Genomic DNA, 17,939 nt, shown 5'->3' on the forward strand with positions numbered 1-17,939 from the left:
CACTAACAGAAGGGGTTGTCTCAAGAAGCACAAAAAAAGGGGCGTTATGGGATATGTGCGAAATATAAAGCGAGTCTGTCAAGGAACCAGACACGGCGGTGGAAAATAGGGACACAGAAAAGTAGACAGGTGGAATAACATCGATCAGGGACGGGTCTTCCTTTAGTATTCAGCGCCCTCCTCGGCTTCCGCCTCGATACTGTCGCTGGCAACCTCTTCGTAGTCCTTCTCGAGCGCAGCCAGGTCCTCACGAGCCTCGGAGAATTCACCCTCCTCCATACCCTCGCCGACGTACCAGTGCACGAACGCACGCTTCGAGTACATGAGGTCGAACTTGTGGTCCAGGCGGCTCCAGGCCTCGGCAATGGCAGTGGTGTTGGACAGCATGCTGACGGAGCGGTCGACGGGCGCGAGCTCGCCGCCAGGAACACGCACGGGCTTCTGGTAGTTGATACCGAGCTTGAAGCCAGTAGGGCACCATTCCACCAGGTTGAAGGAGGCCTTGGCCTTGAGGGAGGCGATGGCAGCAGTGCAGTCACGGGGCACAACGTCTCCACGGTAGAGGAGAGCCACCGCCATGTACTTGCCGTTGCGAGGATCGCAGACAACCATCTGGTTGTTAGGCTCAAAGCCTAGAAGATAGAAAGGTCAGGAACGTCGCAGAATATAGGCTTTTACGGGAATACGTACACTGGAAGGTCAGGTCGTGCACCTTGAAACTCTCGTGGGAGCTGCGGTTGCTGGACACAACCGGAGCGTAGGAGATCAAGGGGTAGTGGATACGCGGGTACGGGACCAGGTTGGTCTGGAACTCGTTCAGATCGACGTTCAAGGCACCGTCGAATCGGAGACTGGAGGTGATGGAGCTGACGACCTGGGCGATCAGGCGGTTCAGGTGCTCGTAGCTGGGGCGGGGGATGTCGAGGTTGCGACGGCAGATGTCATACACAGCCTCATTGTCGACCAGGAAAGTGCAGTCAGAGTTCTCAATGGTGCTGTGGGTGGACAGGACGGCGTTGTAGGGCTCGACGACAGCGGTCGAAACACGAGGCGCCGGGTAGACAGAGAACTCCAGCTTCGACTTCTTGCCATAGTCGGTCGAGAGACGCTCAAGCAGAAGCGCACCGAAACCGGAACCGGTACCACCACCGAAGGAGTGGAAGATCAGGAAACCTTGGAGCGAGGAGCAGTTGTCTGGTCCCTCATTAGCGAAACTCTCCTGACAGGAGGATGACTTCACATACCAGCAACACGACGAATGCGGTCAATGACATTGTCGACCAGCTCCTTTCCAATGGTGTAGTGACCACGAGCATCTAGACATCCCATCAGCATTGCTTCAGACCGACTTCATCTATGATTTGCGGTGCCTCATACAGTTGTTGGCAGCATCCTCCTTGCCGCTGATCAGCATCTCAGGGTGGAAAAGCTGGCGGTAAGCGCCAGTACGGATCTCATCAATGGGCTGCGCTAGTCAGCGAGGTGGTCCCTGCTTGCTCTTTCGTTCAAGGCGGTACGCACCGAGGGGTCGAGATCGACGAAGATAGAGCGGGGCACATATTTGCCGCTGGCAGTCTCAGTGAAGAAAGTCTCGAAAGAGCCAGTCTCGCCAAGGTCGGTGGCTTCAGGGTCGACGCGACCGTCAGCCTTGAGACCGTGCTCCAGCAAGTACCTGATGAGATTGTTCAGTATCAATTCGGAGGATGTTGCAAAAAGAGAAAAGCGGTGAGCACGTACAGCTCCCAGCAACTGTTACCCAGCTGGGTACCAGCCTGGCCGATGTGAAGGTGGCAGACCTGGAGGGAACATGTCAGCTAATAGGCCAGACAATGGATGATGGAAGCGTTGTGGCAGACGGCCACGGCGGTCATGGGGAACGCGTGGTGATGGAGATGGGGATTCAGGAGAAAACGAGAACTGGCGGGGAGTAAATAAAGTAGACACGGGTGCGCACCTCGCCTCTCATGTTGATAGATCAGCACACGACTTTGGGAGGAGAAATAGAAGCAAGGCCGGATGTCGAGAGAACAGCCTGGACAAGAAATACAGGCACGGATACGTGTTAAGAAGTGGACACTGGGGGGAGAGAAGAGGTCGAAGATCCCACACGCGGAGGGGAGACACACGGGGGTCGGGCGTCGCAGCGGACGGTGGAGGGAGCTAACCCGACTCGGACGGCGCGGTGGCTCTTTCTTCCGCCAGCCAATCAGCTCCAACTCTCGTGCCCCTGGACCACAGCTCCGTCGCTCTGTCCGCGGACCGCCTCAGGCACGCCCGATTTGTACACAGAACAGAAAGGAGATCAGACAGTCTGTACTCCGTACTCCGTACTCTAATTACTTCTGGATTAACTCGATGATTTTTTTTATTTTTTTATTTATTTACTGCTGCTCGTGGTCACTGCAATATAAATGGCAGTCTCCACTGGAGAGTGCGGGGGCTTCTTTAGGTGCTGCAAGCAAGTGCCCAGTGGATTAGCGATGGTCCATGCTGGCGCATGGCCAGACTCCATATTAAATTAGCTAACGACCTCAGCAGGCCAATCTTTAAGATTGAAGAGACGCAAAAAGATACCAGTCATCCAAGACCGAAACCCAGCTGTTGGAAAAGGCATACCTAAGGAGATGATCTTATTCGAATGGAATTGAAACATACCGCTGACCTACGGCATTTCTACCAGTAGTGTGATTCCTTTCCATCACCTTCATTCATCCTTTGCGACTCAGCCAGTTAGGACGGATATTAGAGCCCGCCACAGATGCAGTGATCATCCTGTATTCAATTCATTTGGTATTCTGAAACGACTATTTTCTTTCCAAATTAATATATGTCTCAAGGGTGTAAGGAGACGTAACAGAGATAATAGACTTGATGGTCTGTGCTTGGAACATTCGATGACTGGACTATTTCGACACTAATCTGAGTCTTAATACTCCGTACTCAGTGATAAGTCGCCATCCACCGATCATCGATAATCGATAGCAAAGTCCCTTCTATCCCCTCCGGTTTTAAGCTTGATCCAACTCTGCGTATATGGCGATCAGTACGAAGTACACGCCAGCACGTGCTAGGCTTGTGTCTGTTCACGTGGACGGTAATAATATGGTAAGATCACAATGTGAATACTACTATCCTCGTAGATGGGTATTTTCATTTATCTTTTTTTCTGTCTGGTGGGAGTCATTATTATAAGTTCCAGCGTACATGCTAGCAAGTCTTCATTTTTTTTTTAAAAAAAACGGGCATGTCCTATTCCTGATTTACATGCAAGTCAACGGACTTTACCACGGAGAGAGTAGAGCCTACTTCTCCGTCTCAACCAGGGACGCCCTAACAAGAGCGAGCAACTTGGCGACTAGAGTCGAGTATGGCATATGCTGCACCTTTGGAGAATAATGTCTGTCTGACGATAGAATAGAAAAGTCATTGAGGTACGTATCTTCTAGCTTTTCTTCGAATACTGTACAATACATATCGCTATTAATTTGCGAATTCGCCTTTTCAGATATGTGATCCATTCCCTTATGAGCATCTAGAAAACATGATTTCTAACTCTAAAATAAATTCCTTTTTTATGCCCGACACGGAAGAGGAAAATAAGCCAGAGAAACTCCTATGGTACAATATGTGTCGTCTACGTTGAAATGGTAGTCCCAACGGAAACAAAAGAACTAAAAAGACATGTCGCCTCTAGCAGAGACAGGAATGAAAAAAAATGCAAATCAGACAGAAATTGCCCGCAAACCAAGTTTACCCGGCCGAAAAGATGACAATGCCGATGTGGCGTAATTCAGTCCACTCGGCCCTGGACGCTCCATCTGTATCAGAAGAAACCGATCGGGATCAGAGATGAGCCACGAACATGGGAGGAATCCGGAATTCGGGTTTGCCGACATTCGTGTTCTTCTCCTCGAGGCGTCGGTAGATGCGATCGCTCACCTGCCATCCCAACGTTCTCGCGGTAGATACCCTCCCAGACCCCAGAAAACGTTGACAGGATCAGGTAGAATAGCCCAAACAGATAGGCCATCTACTGTACAAAGCGATCACTTGGACGATTGGCTGAGTCACCATCAGCCGGAAGGCCGGACGACTGCATTTCCTGAGGATGTTGCACGTGGTCTTGTCAGAGGAGTCGAATTCTGCGTGGAGTGCTTCATCTCCGCTTTCCTTGCGCAGTCGTGCTGCTCGCCTCTTCAGAATGATGGCACGTACGTTTCTTGCAAGAGTATGACCCCAGACAGTTAAATAAGGGCAGCCACAATACTCATGGTCCAACGACAGGTCCCAGAAGAGGAGCGTGACTAAATCCAACCGCATTGCTTCGCTGATCCGGATTCCAGCAGTCACTGTCGTGCCTAGTGAGTACATAATACGAATCAATATCAAGGTGACAGGTATCTCATCTCAACACTTCACCCCTCACCCCTGATGGCGAAGGGCGCACTCCCTCTAATTCTACTTAGGAAACGAAACACGATCATCTTAGCAAACCCGCAGCCGAGGTTCCACTCTAGATAAAACAAGTCACTGAATCGGAGGACGCGAACCTGCCAAAGGTCTGTGAGATGGGGGATACGACCGTGGTGACAGCCCATTTCTCCTTCATAGACCGGTTCTTGGAGTTTTCTGGGTCGTCGGGACAAAACCATGTGACCTTCATATAGAAAGGTTTTTGACAATGTCGCTGTCTCGGAAAAAAACAAAAAAGTTCAATATAATTCGTACCAAGTTTAAACCGTCCTTGTTCTTCTCCTCTCCAGGTGCTTCTCTTCCACCTCAGAATGGCCCTGCCTTTCTATATCGACGTTCTATGCACTATTTGCTGGCATTTGCTGTTGCGAGTTCATAAACTCCTCCGGATTTGGATTCTCTCATACAAGGCCTTGCTGGTATAGCTAGATGGTCAACTCAACAGTACTCCGTATATTCCCTGTTCCAGAGCATTTCCTGGACCTAGCTACTTTTAATAGTATCGCGTTACTGAGGTGGGGATAATGTACTCTGTATCTCTCTACCTCCGTAAGGCTGTTGATATCGTTCCATCCATGGATGACTTAGATAGGTAATGCTCCGATCATAGTCATCGGCATAATATTAATGCATAGTATATGATTGGTCAGATTGGAAGGTCCGGGGGCTGCCCCTGATGGTGGCGTCCACGCGGGTGGGTTGGAGTTGGGTCCGTGGCTTGCAGACACTAAGCGACACGCCTTCTAGGGTTAACAATAAACAAAGAGATTGCATGGGTTCCCCCCTTTTTTTTTGTTTTTTGAAGAACAGGAATACTACGGCTTTACCTAAAGAGAGCATTCCGTAGAGAGGTACTGAACACTAAACACAACAAGGACAACAGGATATCAGATTATCAGTGTACGGAGTAGTCGTGATTGCCAAGCTCTGGACTGGCGCCAACCTGCCTAATTTATAACTTTGATTTCACTGTTATCCAATCAAAGCAGAAGTAGACAATTGACTGCGTTATCGGAGAAAAAGCCTTAACCAGTCTTTCAAGAAAAGCGTCTGCAAACTGACAAGTCGAGACTCTCTCATCGCACCGACCAGATACTCGAGTCTGGAATGCGGGCGCAGTTAGTGGAGCAGAGTCCGTAACTGGGCCCCGGAATTACCGATGGAGGACAAGGCAGACGTTGAAAAAAAAATTCCAGATGGCAAAGAAGGGATCCATAATCTCCATCAAAGTTTAGACGTGCGTCGACGGTGCCCGCGCGGCCCACCGCCAAGGCTCCCAATCAACCAATTCATCTACCGCTTCCCCCACTTTTAGTCCCATCTTGACCAAAGCTCTCCAGGATATCCTCGCCATGCTGCCGATCTCAGGGCCTCTTTCTGGCCACTGGGTGGTTGGAGATGGGGCCCCTCCGAGTCGAGATCTGGGATGACCATGGTCCTTGACGGGCACAGCCGGCGTCAAACGGTCAAACCTAGTGCTCGTGCTGCTGCGCAGCGCGCTCCTCTTTTTTGACTGTTTGATGTTTTAATCTTCATCTTTACTTATCTTTTATCTGTTAACTTGATTAACAAGAAACCTGCAGTCTTTTTATTGACTGGCTGCTTCGGTCGTTATCTCTACCGAGGACCGTCCAATCTAATATCATCCAACAGTCGTGACTGTCATCTGACCCTACAATACGATTCGACACCGACGGAGAAATATTCATACCAATTTCCCACCAGATTGCTCTTTCCGGTCCTCAGATGCTCACTGGCCTGGTGCCGGAATGTCGACTCCAATCGAAGAGACCCTCGAGCCCACGTATCACGTCGAGCCGCAGACGACGGATGAAGGCACCTTTGTCAACAATGGCACCGCCGAGCCTGGTCGAAATACCTTGAATGTCGATACCTCCCACGTCGAACCGTCACTGCTCGAACCTTCACCGTCTCGAGTTCGCGAACAGGCAATGAGACTGGATGACGACTTGGCCGTGCTGGAAGCGGAGCGGGTTGTCTCCAACTCGGAGGAGAAGAGCGAGAAGGAATCGTTGAATAGATCTCGCTCCCGTCGATCTGAAACGGTCGACGAGTTTGACGTGGCTACCAATCCGTTGCACGAAAAGGCAGCCATCTATAAACCGCCCGAGAATCCGAGCACGAGCTTGGCGAAGATCGTCAAGAGAATCCACAGCTCGAGCTTTCTAGTCCGTTACTTCACCTACATTGCGCCTATTGTGTTGATTCTGCTCATTCCGCTCTTGCTCGGGGCGCTGAAGTACAAGGATGCCAGCGTGGGCGGGGTTCAGCTGGTGTGGTTTTCGATCTGGCTCGAGATCGTTTGGTTGACCTTGTGGGCGGGAAGAGTATGTAGAAGACATGTCGGAGAGAATTTCTGACTGGCTGACTCGGAACAATCTAGATTGTCGCCAAGTGCATCCCTGTTCCGTTGGGAGTGTTCATGTCGCTGTTTACCAACAACTCGAAGAAATGGCGGGACTTGGGCAGAGAACTTGAGCTGCCGGCCACGCTCTTCTTCTGGTGGCTGGGGGTGGAAATCTCGTTCCTGCCAACCATGAAGAACCACCATGTCGACGGCAATCCTGCGACGCGGGACTGGGAGGTGGTGGTGAACAAGATCATTGTGTCGGTGTTCGTCGGGACGATTCTCAACCTTATCGAAAAGCTCATCATCCAGTTGATTGCCATCAGCTTCCACACGCGAACATATGCGGACCGCATCGAGATCAACAAGTTCCAGATCGGCAGCCTGACCAAGCTTTACGCTTATTCCCGGGAGAAGATCTCGATGAAGGATGAAGAGTTCGAGGAGCGTCGCCGCCACTCGGGGACGAGGACGCCTCTCCAGTATGCCAGTGCCGCCACCAGGGTAGCCAAGAACGCTCTGCACAAGGTCGGCGATGTGGCAGGTGTGGTCGCCGGCGACTTCACCGGGAAAACGATCAACAAGAGCAACCACCCACACCAGGTAGTCCTGACCCTGCTCAACACGACGTCCGGCAGCCAGGTCCTGGCGCGCCGATTGTACCGCACCTTCGTCCGGGATGGCTTTGAGACGGTCTTTTCAGGTGATCTAAAGGCCGCATTTGACAACAACGAGGAGGCGGATGCGGCGTTTACCATGTTCGACAAGGATATGAACGGGGACATCTCGATGGAGGAACTGGAGGCCGTGTGTGTGGAAATCGGGCGCGAGCGGAAATCGATCACGGCGTCTCTGAAGGACTTGGACTCTGTCGTCTCCAAGTTGGATGATGTCTTGTTCTTCATCGTCCTCGTCATCACCTTGTTGGTCTTCCTCTCGCTGATCTCGACGTCCGCGGCCGGCGTCCTGACTTCGGCGGGCTCCACCATCCTTGCGCTCTCCTGGCTCTTTTCGGCGACGGCCCAAGAGTTCCTCCAGTCCGTCATCTTTGTGTTTGTCAAGCATCCATTCGACGTCGGGGATCGGGTAACCATCTATGGAAACACGGGTGACAACATGACGGGAGACGACTACTTTGTCAAGGAGATCTCGCTCCTGTATACTGAATTCAAGAAGATGCAGGGCCACGTCGTCCAGGCCCCCAACAGCTACCTCAACACGCTCTTCATTCTCAACCAGCGCCGCTCGGGAGGACTGGCGGAAGCTGTGCCGATCGTCATCAAATTCGGGACCACCCTGGAGCAGATCGATGCCCTTCGTCAGCGACTCCTCGAATTTGTCCGGACGGAGAAGCGCGAGTATCAGCCCAACATCCTCACGGAGCTGCGGACCGTCACGGAAGCGTACTCCATCACGCTGAATGTGGTGTTCTTTTACAAATCCAACTGGCAGAACGAGGGGCTTCGTCTGCAACGCCGCAACAAGTTCATCTGTATGCTCATGGTCGCCATGCAGGAGCTCGGCATTGAGGGACCACGCCGGAACCTCCAGGGTGCTGGCGTCGATTTGCCGTTCCACGTCAGCTACCATGGCATGCCGCCCAGTTACTCTGCTGCCATGGACAACAACAACCCTCGTCCATTCGCACCGACGCCCATCCCCGAAGAGCGAACCAGCATACCGGAAAACTCGGCCATCAGCAGCGCCAGCGGCAGCGCCAGCGGCGTAGGAGTCCGCCCGTCGCACTCGATTTTGCGCAAGGGCTCTACCATTGCGGCGGCTCGGGCCCGTGGTGAGTCGCTCTCGCGTCCCAACCGACACGTCGATTTCTCCCTGGGGATGTCGGACGTAGCCTCAGGCGACATCATGGGCGACGTGTTCGACAACCGGGGGCCGTCACGACTCGAGGAGGCTGTGAAGAACGCCAACCGCGAAGCCGCGGAGCGACGGATGCGGGAAGAGGAGGCAGCATCTCGCGCGAGCTCGACGGCGGTGCGCGGCGGTCTCGCGGACGGGCGGACGTCGATCGACTCGCGGAATTCCACAACGGGACGGACGAGTTTGTCGTCATCGGTCCATCAGAATCGCTTCTTCGGACGGTTGGGCTCGCAGTACCGCGCGTCGAGAAACCATGAGCAGGAAGAGCAGGACCTGATGGAGCAGGGGCGATATGAGCCTGCAGGCACTGTCGAGGCGCAGGTAGGCCAGCAACCACCACCACACGACCGCATCGACCCACGAAGTGGCAGTATTTCTCAAACCGGCGTTCACGATAACCATGACATGCCCCGACCCTAACCAATAACGAATGATCTTCTTCGTCAATTTCTACTAACTTCGGCGGACATCTGATTTACCTTCTTGTTCGATTTCTTGCTCATATATACTTGCCATCTTACCTTATCTTACTGTCGTACATATATATGATGTACAGTGCTGTACATTACATACCCCGACTCCGCATGTCTTTCAATTTCCCGTCAGATCTCGATCTCGTTCAATCGATATCAGGTATATATATCTATATATATCTATATTTATTTTTGGTTTTCCACAGCATGACCTGAACTGACATGTAACTGAACCATTATGGGCGGCATTTTTTGTTTATTTTGGGTGGTTTCTTGTTTTTTTTTTTCCATCTACATAACTTACCCCTTTTGGGGGTTTTCGAAAACGAGGGAAGCAGATATCTATCTAGATTTCATCATCATCATCATGATACTTCAACCAGGATCTCCAATCAGGGTTAGAAGTGATGATGATTGATATGTCGACGAAAGACTTAGCGATAAGATGACTGAATATTGATATTGACTAGAACACTAGAAACTCCTAGTATATATAATGCGAAGAAAGAAACAGTGATGATCAAGAAAAGATGAAGAAGATAAGAAAAAAAACAGGCTGATCTTTTTTTTTAACCCCGAACAAAAAAAAATCAATACCTATGGTCGATCAGCTTTTCATCTCCTTCATTTGTTTGTTTCGGGTATTTATTTATTTATTTGCTTTGTTCATTCATGGTATGTATGGATGAGAGCACTACCTAGTACCACCTAGAACTACGTAACTCCCTCCTAGGCGCTGACATCTATTATCTTGTCTACCTACCTACCTACCTACCTACCTACCTAGGTAGACTAGATACAGGAGTTAAAAAAAGGGGGTTGAAAAGAAAAAAAAAGGTCAAAGTTGGTTGGTTACATTACATGACTGCATTACCTAACTACCTACCTCACTTCATGAATCCTTGAAGTAAAAATATAAAAAGGAGCTGGGAGTCTGTCTAAAAAGGTCTGATTGACGGACTATTTATTTATTCTCTTCGGTTCCTTTCCTTTCATCTCATCTCATGAGTCTCTTCTCCTCACAGTGAAACCAGAACTGATGTTTTATTTTACATTCACATTCACATTGGCATCGACGTTACATTGACATTGACATACACACCACACCATACCATACCATACCATGCCATACTATCATACAATATCATACCATACCAGAACAAGCTAAGTACTGTACCTACCTAGGTAGGTTCATTCAATAGACTTCCTGGCTGACTTCCTGACTGAACTAACTTCCTGACTCACTGATTGATCAATTGATTGCTAATTGATGCTGGATAGACAGATAAACAGATAAATAAAATACCTATGTAGACAAGACAGGACAAGACAGGACAGGACAGGACTTTCAGGACTGATGACTGATCTGATCTGACCTGGCATGACAAGAACAATAATAAAAAAAAGGATAAGAGTCGATCGAATGATTTGATGAAAACCAAACCTAGAACACCAGACACAAAAGAAAAAAAAGAGCACAGGCAGGCACAGTTCACAGTTATGATGATGAGGAAGGAAAAAAAAAAGAGGAGTTTCAACAGGGACGGACTGATTGATTCGCTTCGTATGAAAATGGAATGAAAAAAAAATAACTGACCGACTGACTGACAGACCGATAGACAGACAGACCGAACGAAACACCACCCAGCCAAACGAAACAATACAAAACAGAGGAGTAAGTAACTTAAAATCCGTACAGCAGACGAAAACTCCGGCTAATCGATCGATCGTCGACATGAAACAAAAAAGAAAAAAAAAAGGAAAGGAAATGCTAAAAATAAGAACACAAGAAGTGGAGAAGAAAAAAGGTTCTTTTTGGACACGTAAGAACGGAACGGACAAAGGAGAGGAGGATAATCGACGGTCTCGTAGTAGTGGTGATAAATAATGATAATAATTGACATAGAATAGAAGTGAAGTGAGGTGAAGTGAGGAAGTAGGAAACTCTCTCGGAAGAGCAAGGAAAGGTCTAGCCAAGGGCCACCCGCAGGGAAATGGTCACCATCAAGACTGCAGCGTCAAGACTGAAATGTCAAGACCACCGCCTCCTCCAAGGCAACAGAGTCGATAGATGGTGCTCTGTATCATGCACGACCTTTTCCATCGGACGGGGTGTCAGCTCATCTGTCTCAGAAGACGCCGCAGACGCAGGAGCAGGAGTCGGTGCGGGCTTGGGAGTGGCATCCGCGTCAATATTCTTCTCCTCTTCGACGGTGTGCAGGTCGCTCGAGGCATGTTCTGGGATGACAGAATCTGACTCGCAAGGTTGAGGTTTGGCGGCAGACAGTTCTATTATGTCTTCGGCCGCCTCATTATCTTCAACAGATGGAGTCATGCTTATTGTAGGGGTCTGGAGAACAGTCTGCTTGTCATCGGCAGGAGAATGGATTTCCGTGTCATACTGCCCGTCCAGAGGGAGGCGGTCCGGACACTTTAGATATTCCATGTGTAGCGGTGTTGACTGCGGTGATGTCAATGGTTCATCTTCATGCCCGTCATCATGTTTCTGCTCGCCCGGGGAAATTTCCTCGTCTGGAATCCGGAATGCCTCGAGCTTTTCTTCAATCTCGGACGTGCTTGCATCGCCAGTCGCTCCCGTATTGCCAGACTCCATCGGGTCCGTCACCTCTTTCTCTTTCTTGAGTAGCTCCTCGCTCCCACTGACGACACTCCCCTGGCTGTTCGTCCTCATCATCTCAGTGCCCAGTTTAGAACTCGATCGAGGAACTTTCGTATGCGGACTACGCGTTCGCACTTGAAGGTTTCCAAGCTCCTCGTCCTCATCATCCCCAGACTCCGCACAGTCATGCCGCCTCTTCTCCAGTGACTCTCGCTTGGCACGAATGGCTTCGCTGGACCGTTGTTTGCGGGGAGTCACCAGGCCAGGTACGCCCGAAGTAGGGGTTGCCGAAACGGTGGGATGTAAGTGAGGGAAAGTGATCACGCCGGAATTGGCTTTCGAATCAGTCACCCCAGCCGCTGCTGCTGCTGCGTCTTCTGAGATACCCAACCCCCCTGGGCTACTGCTCCAGTCGTCGGTATGGCGACTGATGATGACAGGGACCTCTTCCGGCTTGATCGAATCCATATCGCCAAAGTAACTGCTTCCGATGGAATCCTCGCGACTGGAGCCCCGATAAGAGCTGGACGGCACCTGCGGGAAGCCTGAAGACGTCGAACTGGGACTGTCCTCAGCACGTCCAACGGCGTGGCGCACAACGGATGGAGGGATCGTCAGGGGGTGCGACGGAATGTCATCTTTCGACGGCGGCTTCCACTGACAGAACTTGCCCAGCGTTTCGATCAGCTTGGTCAGAGTAGGAGGCTTCTCGATGAGTGCGTCAAAATGGTGGGTTTCCGGCAGGTCCTTGAGGTAACCCGTGACAGCGATGATGGGAGTGTGTTTGTTTGCGCTTCTCGTCTCGCGCACCATCCGGGCCACGTCCGCCCCGTTGATCTGAGGGAGTCTGAATTCGGTCATGATGATATCGAACTGGACCTCACTCAAAGCATACCGGATCGCCTCGGCCCCGTTGACCGCAGTTATGGTACGACAACGGAGCTTCTCGAAGAGTCGTTCCATCACGATCCTCGAAACTGGATGATCTTCGCAGATGAGAACATCAAGCGGCCGGAAGAATGGCCCATCCAGCAGATTGATCTGAGAAAGCCGTCTCGAGCTTTGACGCCGCCTCTGCACCTTGAGAAGGGCCTTTGTGCGGGGATCTTCGTTGTCAGAGGACGATGGTGAAACGTCGAACAGTTGGCTTCGGCGTTTATGGTGGCCTGGTAGATAAGCCTCCTTCACAGGCTGCACGTCACTCTCCTGGGAGCCAATGGTCTGTGACCTCGCACGCGTTGTGATCTGACGATGGCCAGGGCCTGTCTTGCTGTCCGGGGACTGTGCCGGGACCCTAGTGGGCCTATTCGGTGACGGAGCGGAAGATGCAAGCTTGACACTCGTCGTTAGGCGAGGAAGTTGCTCGCCGACTTTTTCGGGGGGTAAGGATCCACTGGACGGGTGAGACTGCGACGACGAAGAGCCAGACGTCTTTCTCCGTTCGTGATTCTGCCCGGTACTGAATTGTACCAGCAATGGTGACGAAGGCTGCGAGGGTCGACTGGGAGATGAGTTGGCCTGACTTAGGCTGGATGGAGAAGAAGGTCGATTGTTGCCCTTGTTTTGAGATAGGGTGCGTTGAAGTGGCATAGGAAGAGGACTGCTGTCGAGAGCTGGTCCCGAACTTGTCGACGGCGTTGATGCAGCTGCTGATGATGTAAGGGCCCTTTGTTGTGCCTGCATAGCCTCCTGTCGCAACCGCTGGATAACATCCTTGTTGGCTTTCTCCAACATGGGGAGGTTCTTGAAGTTGAAATTGCCAAAATCATCAGCTAACATGGGCTCGCTCAGCCGTCTGCTGCGCCCATCACGGACATGAGGCGGTATGTGCAACGGCATCAATCCTCGCTTGAGGGGGGAGTTCACCTGGGTACGGACCTTGGAGAGCGCGTCGTGTGGACGGTCTGGATACTCTCCTGCACCCATCGAATATTGAGGAGAGATTTGATCCTCAAGTTCTTCCTGAAACGATTGAAGGGTGGCGCCACGAGAATCAAAATATTCCGTGTCTTCTGGATTCTCAGTGTTCGGTACGAATTGGGCCTGGTCTTCCAGCAAGGTATCCCAGTTGATGTCCGCAAACCATGGATGGCTGCGAATCTCGGCACCTCCATTGGGGAATTTCTCCTCAGCATTGGCACCAAGGCGTTCTTCAGGGTTGAGCGTCATCAACCTGTTCATCAAGTCCTTCGCCTCCGGAGAAACCAGCTCATCAGCACCTTCAGGCCAGTTGATTCGTCGGTTCAAGATATTATCGAAGACCTCGTCTGGGGTGGGGGCATTGAAAGGAGGATAACCATAGAGAAATTCAAATAGAATACAGCCCAACGACCACCAATCACTCATCTCATCCTGTCCCACACCATTAATCGTCTCAGGTGCGAGATAATCAGGCGTGCCAACGAATCGTCTGTTATGGTCCTCGGGATCGAACAACGCCATCGGAGGCGGCAGCATCGACTGATGGGGAGGGGTGCCGTAGTGAGTGGAAGAGTGGCTGATAGTCTGATGCAATGGTACAAGGTGGGGAGAATCGCCTCCTTCGCTGGGGTACTCTTCTTCAGCCATAGCGCTCTGCGGTACCGCAGTTTCGCTTCCTTCGTTGAGGGAGAAAGTTCGAAACATGGCATTCAAAGTATCGCTGCTCCCGCTGTCACTCCGATATACGGACGCGCGTCTGGAGGTTTCACGACCGAAATTGGGCTGGTTGAGACTGAAGTATGAAGGTTGGCTATAGCTCCCCGCGGTGTCTGGGGTAATGACCGGGGTCGAGCTAGGTGAGTGGCCGCCCTGAAGATCAAAGGACGCAGAGCGCGACGAAGCGAGTGACACGGGCCTGGGAAACGGGCCTTGCTTGAGAAGATCAGGGGCAGATTCGTTGGGACTCTTCAACACACGTTTCTGACGGCCGACGAGACCCATCCGGGACAAGCCAAAGTCAGTCAGTTTGAGATGTCCCTTCTGATCGATGAGGAGATTATCGGGCTTGAGATCGCGATGGACGATCCCCCTGTTGTGGAGATGTTCGACCCCAAGAACCACTTCTGCGATATACTTCTTCGCCCAATCCTCTGGAAGTCCTCCTAGGACCTTGATGAGAGAAGCGCAGTCACCGCCGTTCATGTACTCCATTACCAGATACAGATAGTCCTTGCTCGAGAATGTCCAATACAACTTGGCGACGAAGTCACTTTCCCCCTGCCACATCATGATGGCTCGTTCCGCCTTCACATTCGTCACCTGATTCTTTGCAACCATATCCGCCTTTTTGAGGACCTTGATGGCGAAATACTCCCCGGTAATTTTCTTTTTCGCGAGATAGACGCTCCCAAAAGCCCCCTTGCTGATTGGTTTGATGACTTCGAAATCCTTGATCGACGTGGGTGCGGGGCGTGGTTGAGGCTGGCTGACCGAGCTCAAATGCGGCGAAACTGGTGGCTTAGCAACATCGGAGGAGGTTGCGGATGACTGTCTGCGATGATGATGGTAGTGGAGGTGGTGATGCTGTGGTAAACTATGGGCCGCCACGTCGCCGGAAGACGTCAATGGAGAGATGCTCGGAGAGGGCATGCTATCACCGCTAGGAACGCGAGGTTTAGACAGCCGCAGGGGGGATGGGGGAGCCGGAACCCGAGCAGGGGACGGCTGGCGTCGTGGAGAGCTCGACAAGCCCGGTAGAATGAGACTTTTCCGCTTCCCTCTGGAGCTGGTTTTGCGAGAGAGACCCTTGTCGGAGGAGGGAGAGTCTGTCCGCATCCCTCCCGTCAAGACCGACGATGGCACGCTGCTGTCACTGTTCTCTCCCGCATCGCTCTCAGCAAGCAGGGAACCTCGCTTGGATGGCTGAGACGTGCCCAGGAGACCAGTGACGCTCTTATGGGACCGTGGTGTGGGACACTCCATTGGGCTGGCTGATCGAGTCGATACGGCAACCGACGAACCCCCTCGTGGTGATTGAGACATTATTGACGATGGATCCGACGAAGTTTGCGCCGCCCCTTCGATCGACGTCTCTTGAGGTGCAGGAACCACCATAGTCTGGGAGGAGTCCTGCAGCAGCTCCCCCTCGGCATCCTCCTCCGGCAAACATTCCTCTTCATCCTCGTATGAGTCCGTGGACGAATCGGTCAGCTCGCCAGCCGCAATGCGTTCAGCCTTGCTCAAAGCAGCGTCGATACATTCCTCTACCATCACCGTGTACTCAACGCGGATTCGTTCCGCATATTCGACAATTCTGCGATGCCGAATGACCGCGTCGACTTTGGCTTTCGCGAGCTGCTCCGTATCCGCAGACAAGGCGGCCAGGCCCTGCTCTTGGTCCAGAGTGTTACTGCTGGGAGACTGCCACTGCAGAACCTGGGAGATGCGGGACTCCGACTGCGGCGATAAGGTTCGAAGATCGTCGCCGTCTGCACGGGTCTCCTTCAGCGCCGGGGTGCTGATCTCCAACGCCGTGTCGCAGAGATCTAGAATCAACTCGACGATACGGGCGAGAGGTCGTCGCACTGCGAAGGAGCGACCTCGTCCATGTCCAAGCCCGGAGGCAAGCCCAGAAGTCGACGGCTCTCTGGATCGAGGCGGCGTCACCGGAGACGAACCGGAGGTAGAGTTCGGCCCCGATGATGCAGGAGACGGTCCAATGGGCAGGCCTTTGTATTCAGGCTGGAGCATCTTGCTATCGCCGGGATGCGGCCGTCCCTGACGGGCTTCGAGAGCGTCCAGGACCTTGACAATCGCGTGCCGATGCTCATTGAGGTTCTCCTGCGCGATCTGGACATCCATTTCCGCCCGATGTTCCTGCAGACAGAGCTCCGAATGCTTCTCGAACCACCAGGGGGTGATCTGGCGTTCGCAGATGCGACAGAGGACTGGAGCAGGCATCAGCTCCCTTGCCGAGTTGACATCGCTGGCTCCCATCTCCGCCAGTTTTGTCAGATGATTTGCCAGGACCTCTGCTCCGACTCCCAGGGATTCCACGAGTAAAGGAGGAAGATCAATGGTCACTTCCTTCGGCGGCGTTGACGGTCGCAGCATCCACATCGTCTAGCCAAATCAGTATCAGTAAGCGTCCAGTCGGAATCCTATGCAGCTTCCCACTTACATGTCCTTCTCCATCGGCTGAACGGTCATACACCATTATCCCTTGCGCTTCCATGTTGAGCACGTCTGTCGGCCTCTCCTCCTCTAGCTGCGCCCGTTTCTCGTCATCGGGGGCCGCCGTTTCAATCTCGCCGACTGGTTGATCCTCGTCCGGCGGAGGTTGCTCTGGAGAGTATTTTAGCACCGAGTTGGGACCCATGCCGACTGTGAAGCGGATAAAGCGACTGTGCGAGTCGTCCTCTTTCATCGACTCGACGGCATCGTGAAAGGCGGTCTTGTTGGTGAGCAGGATGTCGGAGATGGCCTTGCCTTCGACCGACTCCGGGGAAGAGCCCACAACCTGCTTCCAGGACGGGCTCACCCACTTGATGCGGCCATCGAGACCCAGGTCGAGAATGACGTTCAATGTCTGCTCCGCCGCTTCCCGGAGGTCGTCGCGTTCGGCCCGCATGTCATCGCTGAAGGAGCGTTCCATCGACATCCTCGGGGATTCTGAGCCACGAGCCTCCTGTCTCAAGGCCGTGACAGTCGGAGGGGCAAGGAATCGGGAGGATTCTCCGTTATTGCCCGCCATGCTGGGCGAGAGTAAATTCGACGGCCGGTGCCCCCGGGGGAGGACACCTGATCACACGTCGCCAGTAGGGTGGAGGATATTTCGTAGAGCCTGCGAGGGTACCAAGCAAAGCCGGACCGTCTGCCAGGCAGAGCGGGTGCCCGTGAGCAGCTTATGGCTTTGCCGGCAGCATCAACAGGCCATGGCGGGGGGAAGGGTGAGAGGGGGGCAGATGAGGTCGACAGTCTCACTGCAAAGCGGAGAGAATCAAGCGAGGGCCCAACGCCCTCTGAGAAAGACGGGTCCCCTGGAAGCGTGTCGCGTTATTCAAGGTTGGAATTTGGACGTCACGGAGAATCCGCGGGTAGAGTTCAGTCGAGTTGAGGACTGTACGTCAGTATCCCGACGTGACTCGTTCGCTGGCCGGGCGGTGGGGAGCGGAGGCGAGGTGTCGCAGCGTCAATCCACACTAAG

General features: G+C 52.5%; 5 protein-coding genes across 5 annotated transcripts; 3 read left to right on the top strand and 2 right to left on the bottom strand.

The window, feature by feature from the left end:
* Positions 1–162: 162 nt before the first annotated feature.
* On the bottom strand, positions 163–1,966 carry VTN77DRAFT_6329 (uncharacterized protein; the record flags this gene model as incomplete). Its single annotated transcript, XM_069422595.1, has 7 exons — positions 163–632; positions 691–1,194; positions 1,245–1,316; positions 1,378–1,465; positions 1,522–1,672; positions 1,738–1,796; positions 1,955–1,966. The coding sequence occupies 7 exons, from the start codon at positions 1,964–1,966 to the stop codon at positions 163–165; spliced, it is 1,356 nt and encodes a 451-aa protein (XP_069276142.1).
* Positions 1,967–2,016: 50 nt separating this feature from the next.
* On the top strand, positions 2,017–2,478 carry VTN77DRAFT_6330 (uncharacterized protein; the record flags this gene model as incomplete). The annotated part of the gene is made up of 1 exon (XM_069422597.1): positions 2,017–2,478. The coding sequence occupies one exon, from the start codon at positions 2,017–2,019 to the stop codon at positions 2,476–2,478; it is 462 nt and encodes a 153-aa protein (XP_069276143.1).
* Positions 2,479–3,849: 1,371 nt separating this feature from the next.
* On the top strand, positions 3,850–4,432 carry VTN77DRAFT_6331 (uncharacterized protein; the record flags this gene model as incomplete). Its single annotated transcript, XM_069422598.1, has 2 exons — positions 3,850–4,211; positions 4,285–4,432. The coding sequence occupies 2 exons, from the start codon at positions 3,850–3,852 to the stop codon at positions 4,430–4,432; spliced, it is 510 nt and encodes a 169-aa protein (XP_069276144.1).
* A 1,810-nt stretch (positions 4,433–6,242) lies between these two features.
* On the top strand, positions 6,243–9,139 carry VTN77DRAFT_6332 (uncharacterized protein; the record flags this gene model as incomplete). The annotated part of the gene is made up of 2 exons (XM_069422599.1): positions 6,243–6,821; positions 6,878–9,139. 2 exons carry the CDS (start codon positions 6,243–6,245, stop codon positions 9,137–9,139), a joined length of 2,841 nt encoding a protein of 946 aa, XP_069276145.1.
* A 2,085-nt stretch (positions 9,140–11,224) lies between these two features.
* Positions 11,225–17,486, bottom strand: VTN77DRAFT_6333 (uncharacterized protein; the record flags this gene model as incomplete). The annotated part of the gene is made up of 2 exons (XM_069422600.1): positions 11,225–16,855; positions 16,914–17,486. The coding sequence occupies 2 exons, from the start codon at positions 17,484–17,486 to the stop codon at positions 11,225–11,227; spliced, it is 6,204 nt and encodes a 2,067-aa protein (XP_069276146.1).
* Positions 17,487–17,939: the final 453 nt, after the last annotated feature.

Source organism: Rasamsonia byssochlamydoides, assembly GCF_041956645.1.
Source record: "Rasamsonia byssochlamydoides strain NRRL 3658 unplaced genomic scaffold VTN77scaffold_49, whole genome shotgun sequence".
NCBI lineage: Eukaryota > Fungi > Ascomycota > Eurotiomycetes > Eurotiales > Trichocomaceae > Rasamsonia > Rasamsonia byssochlamydoides.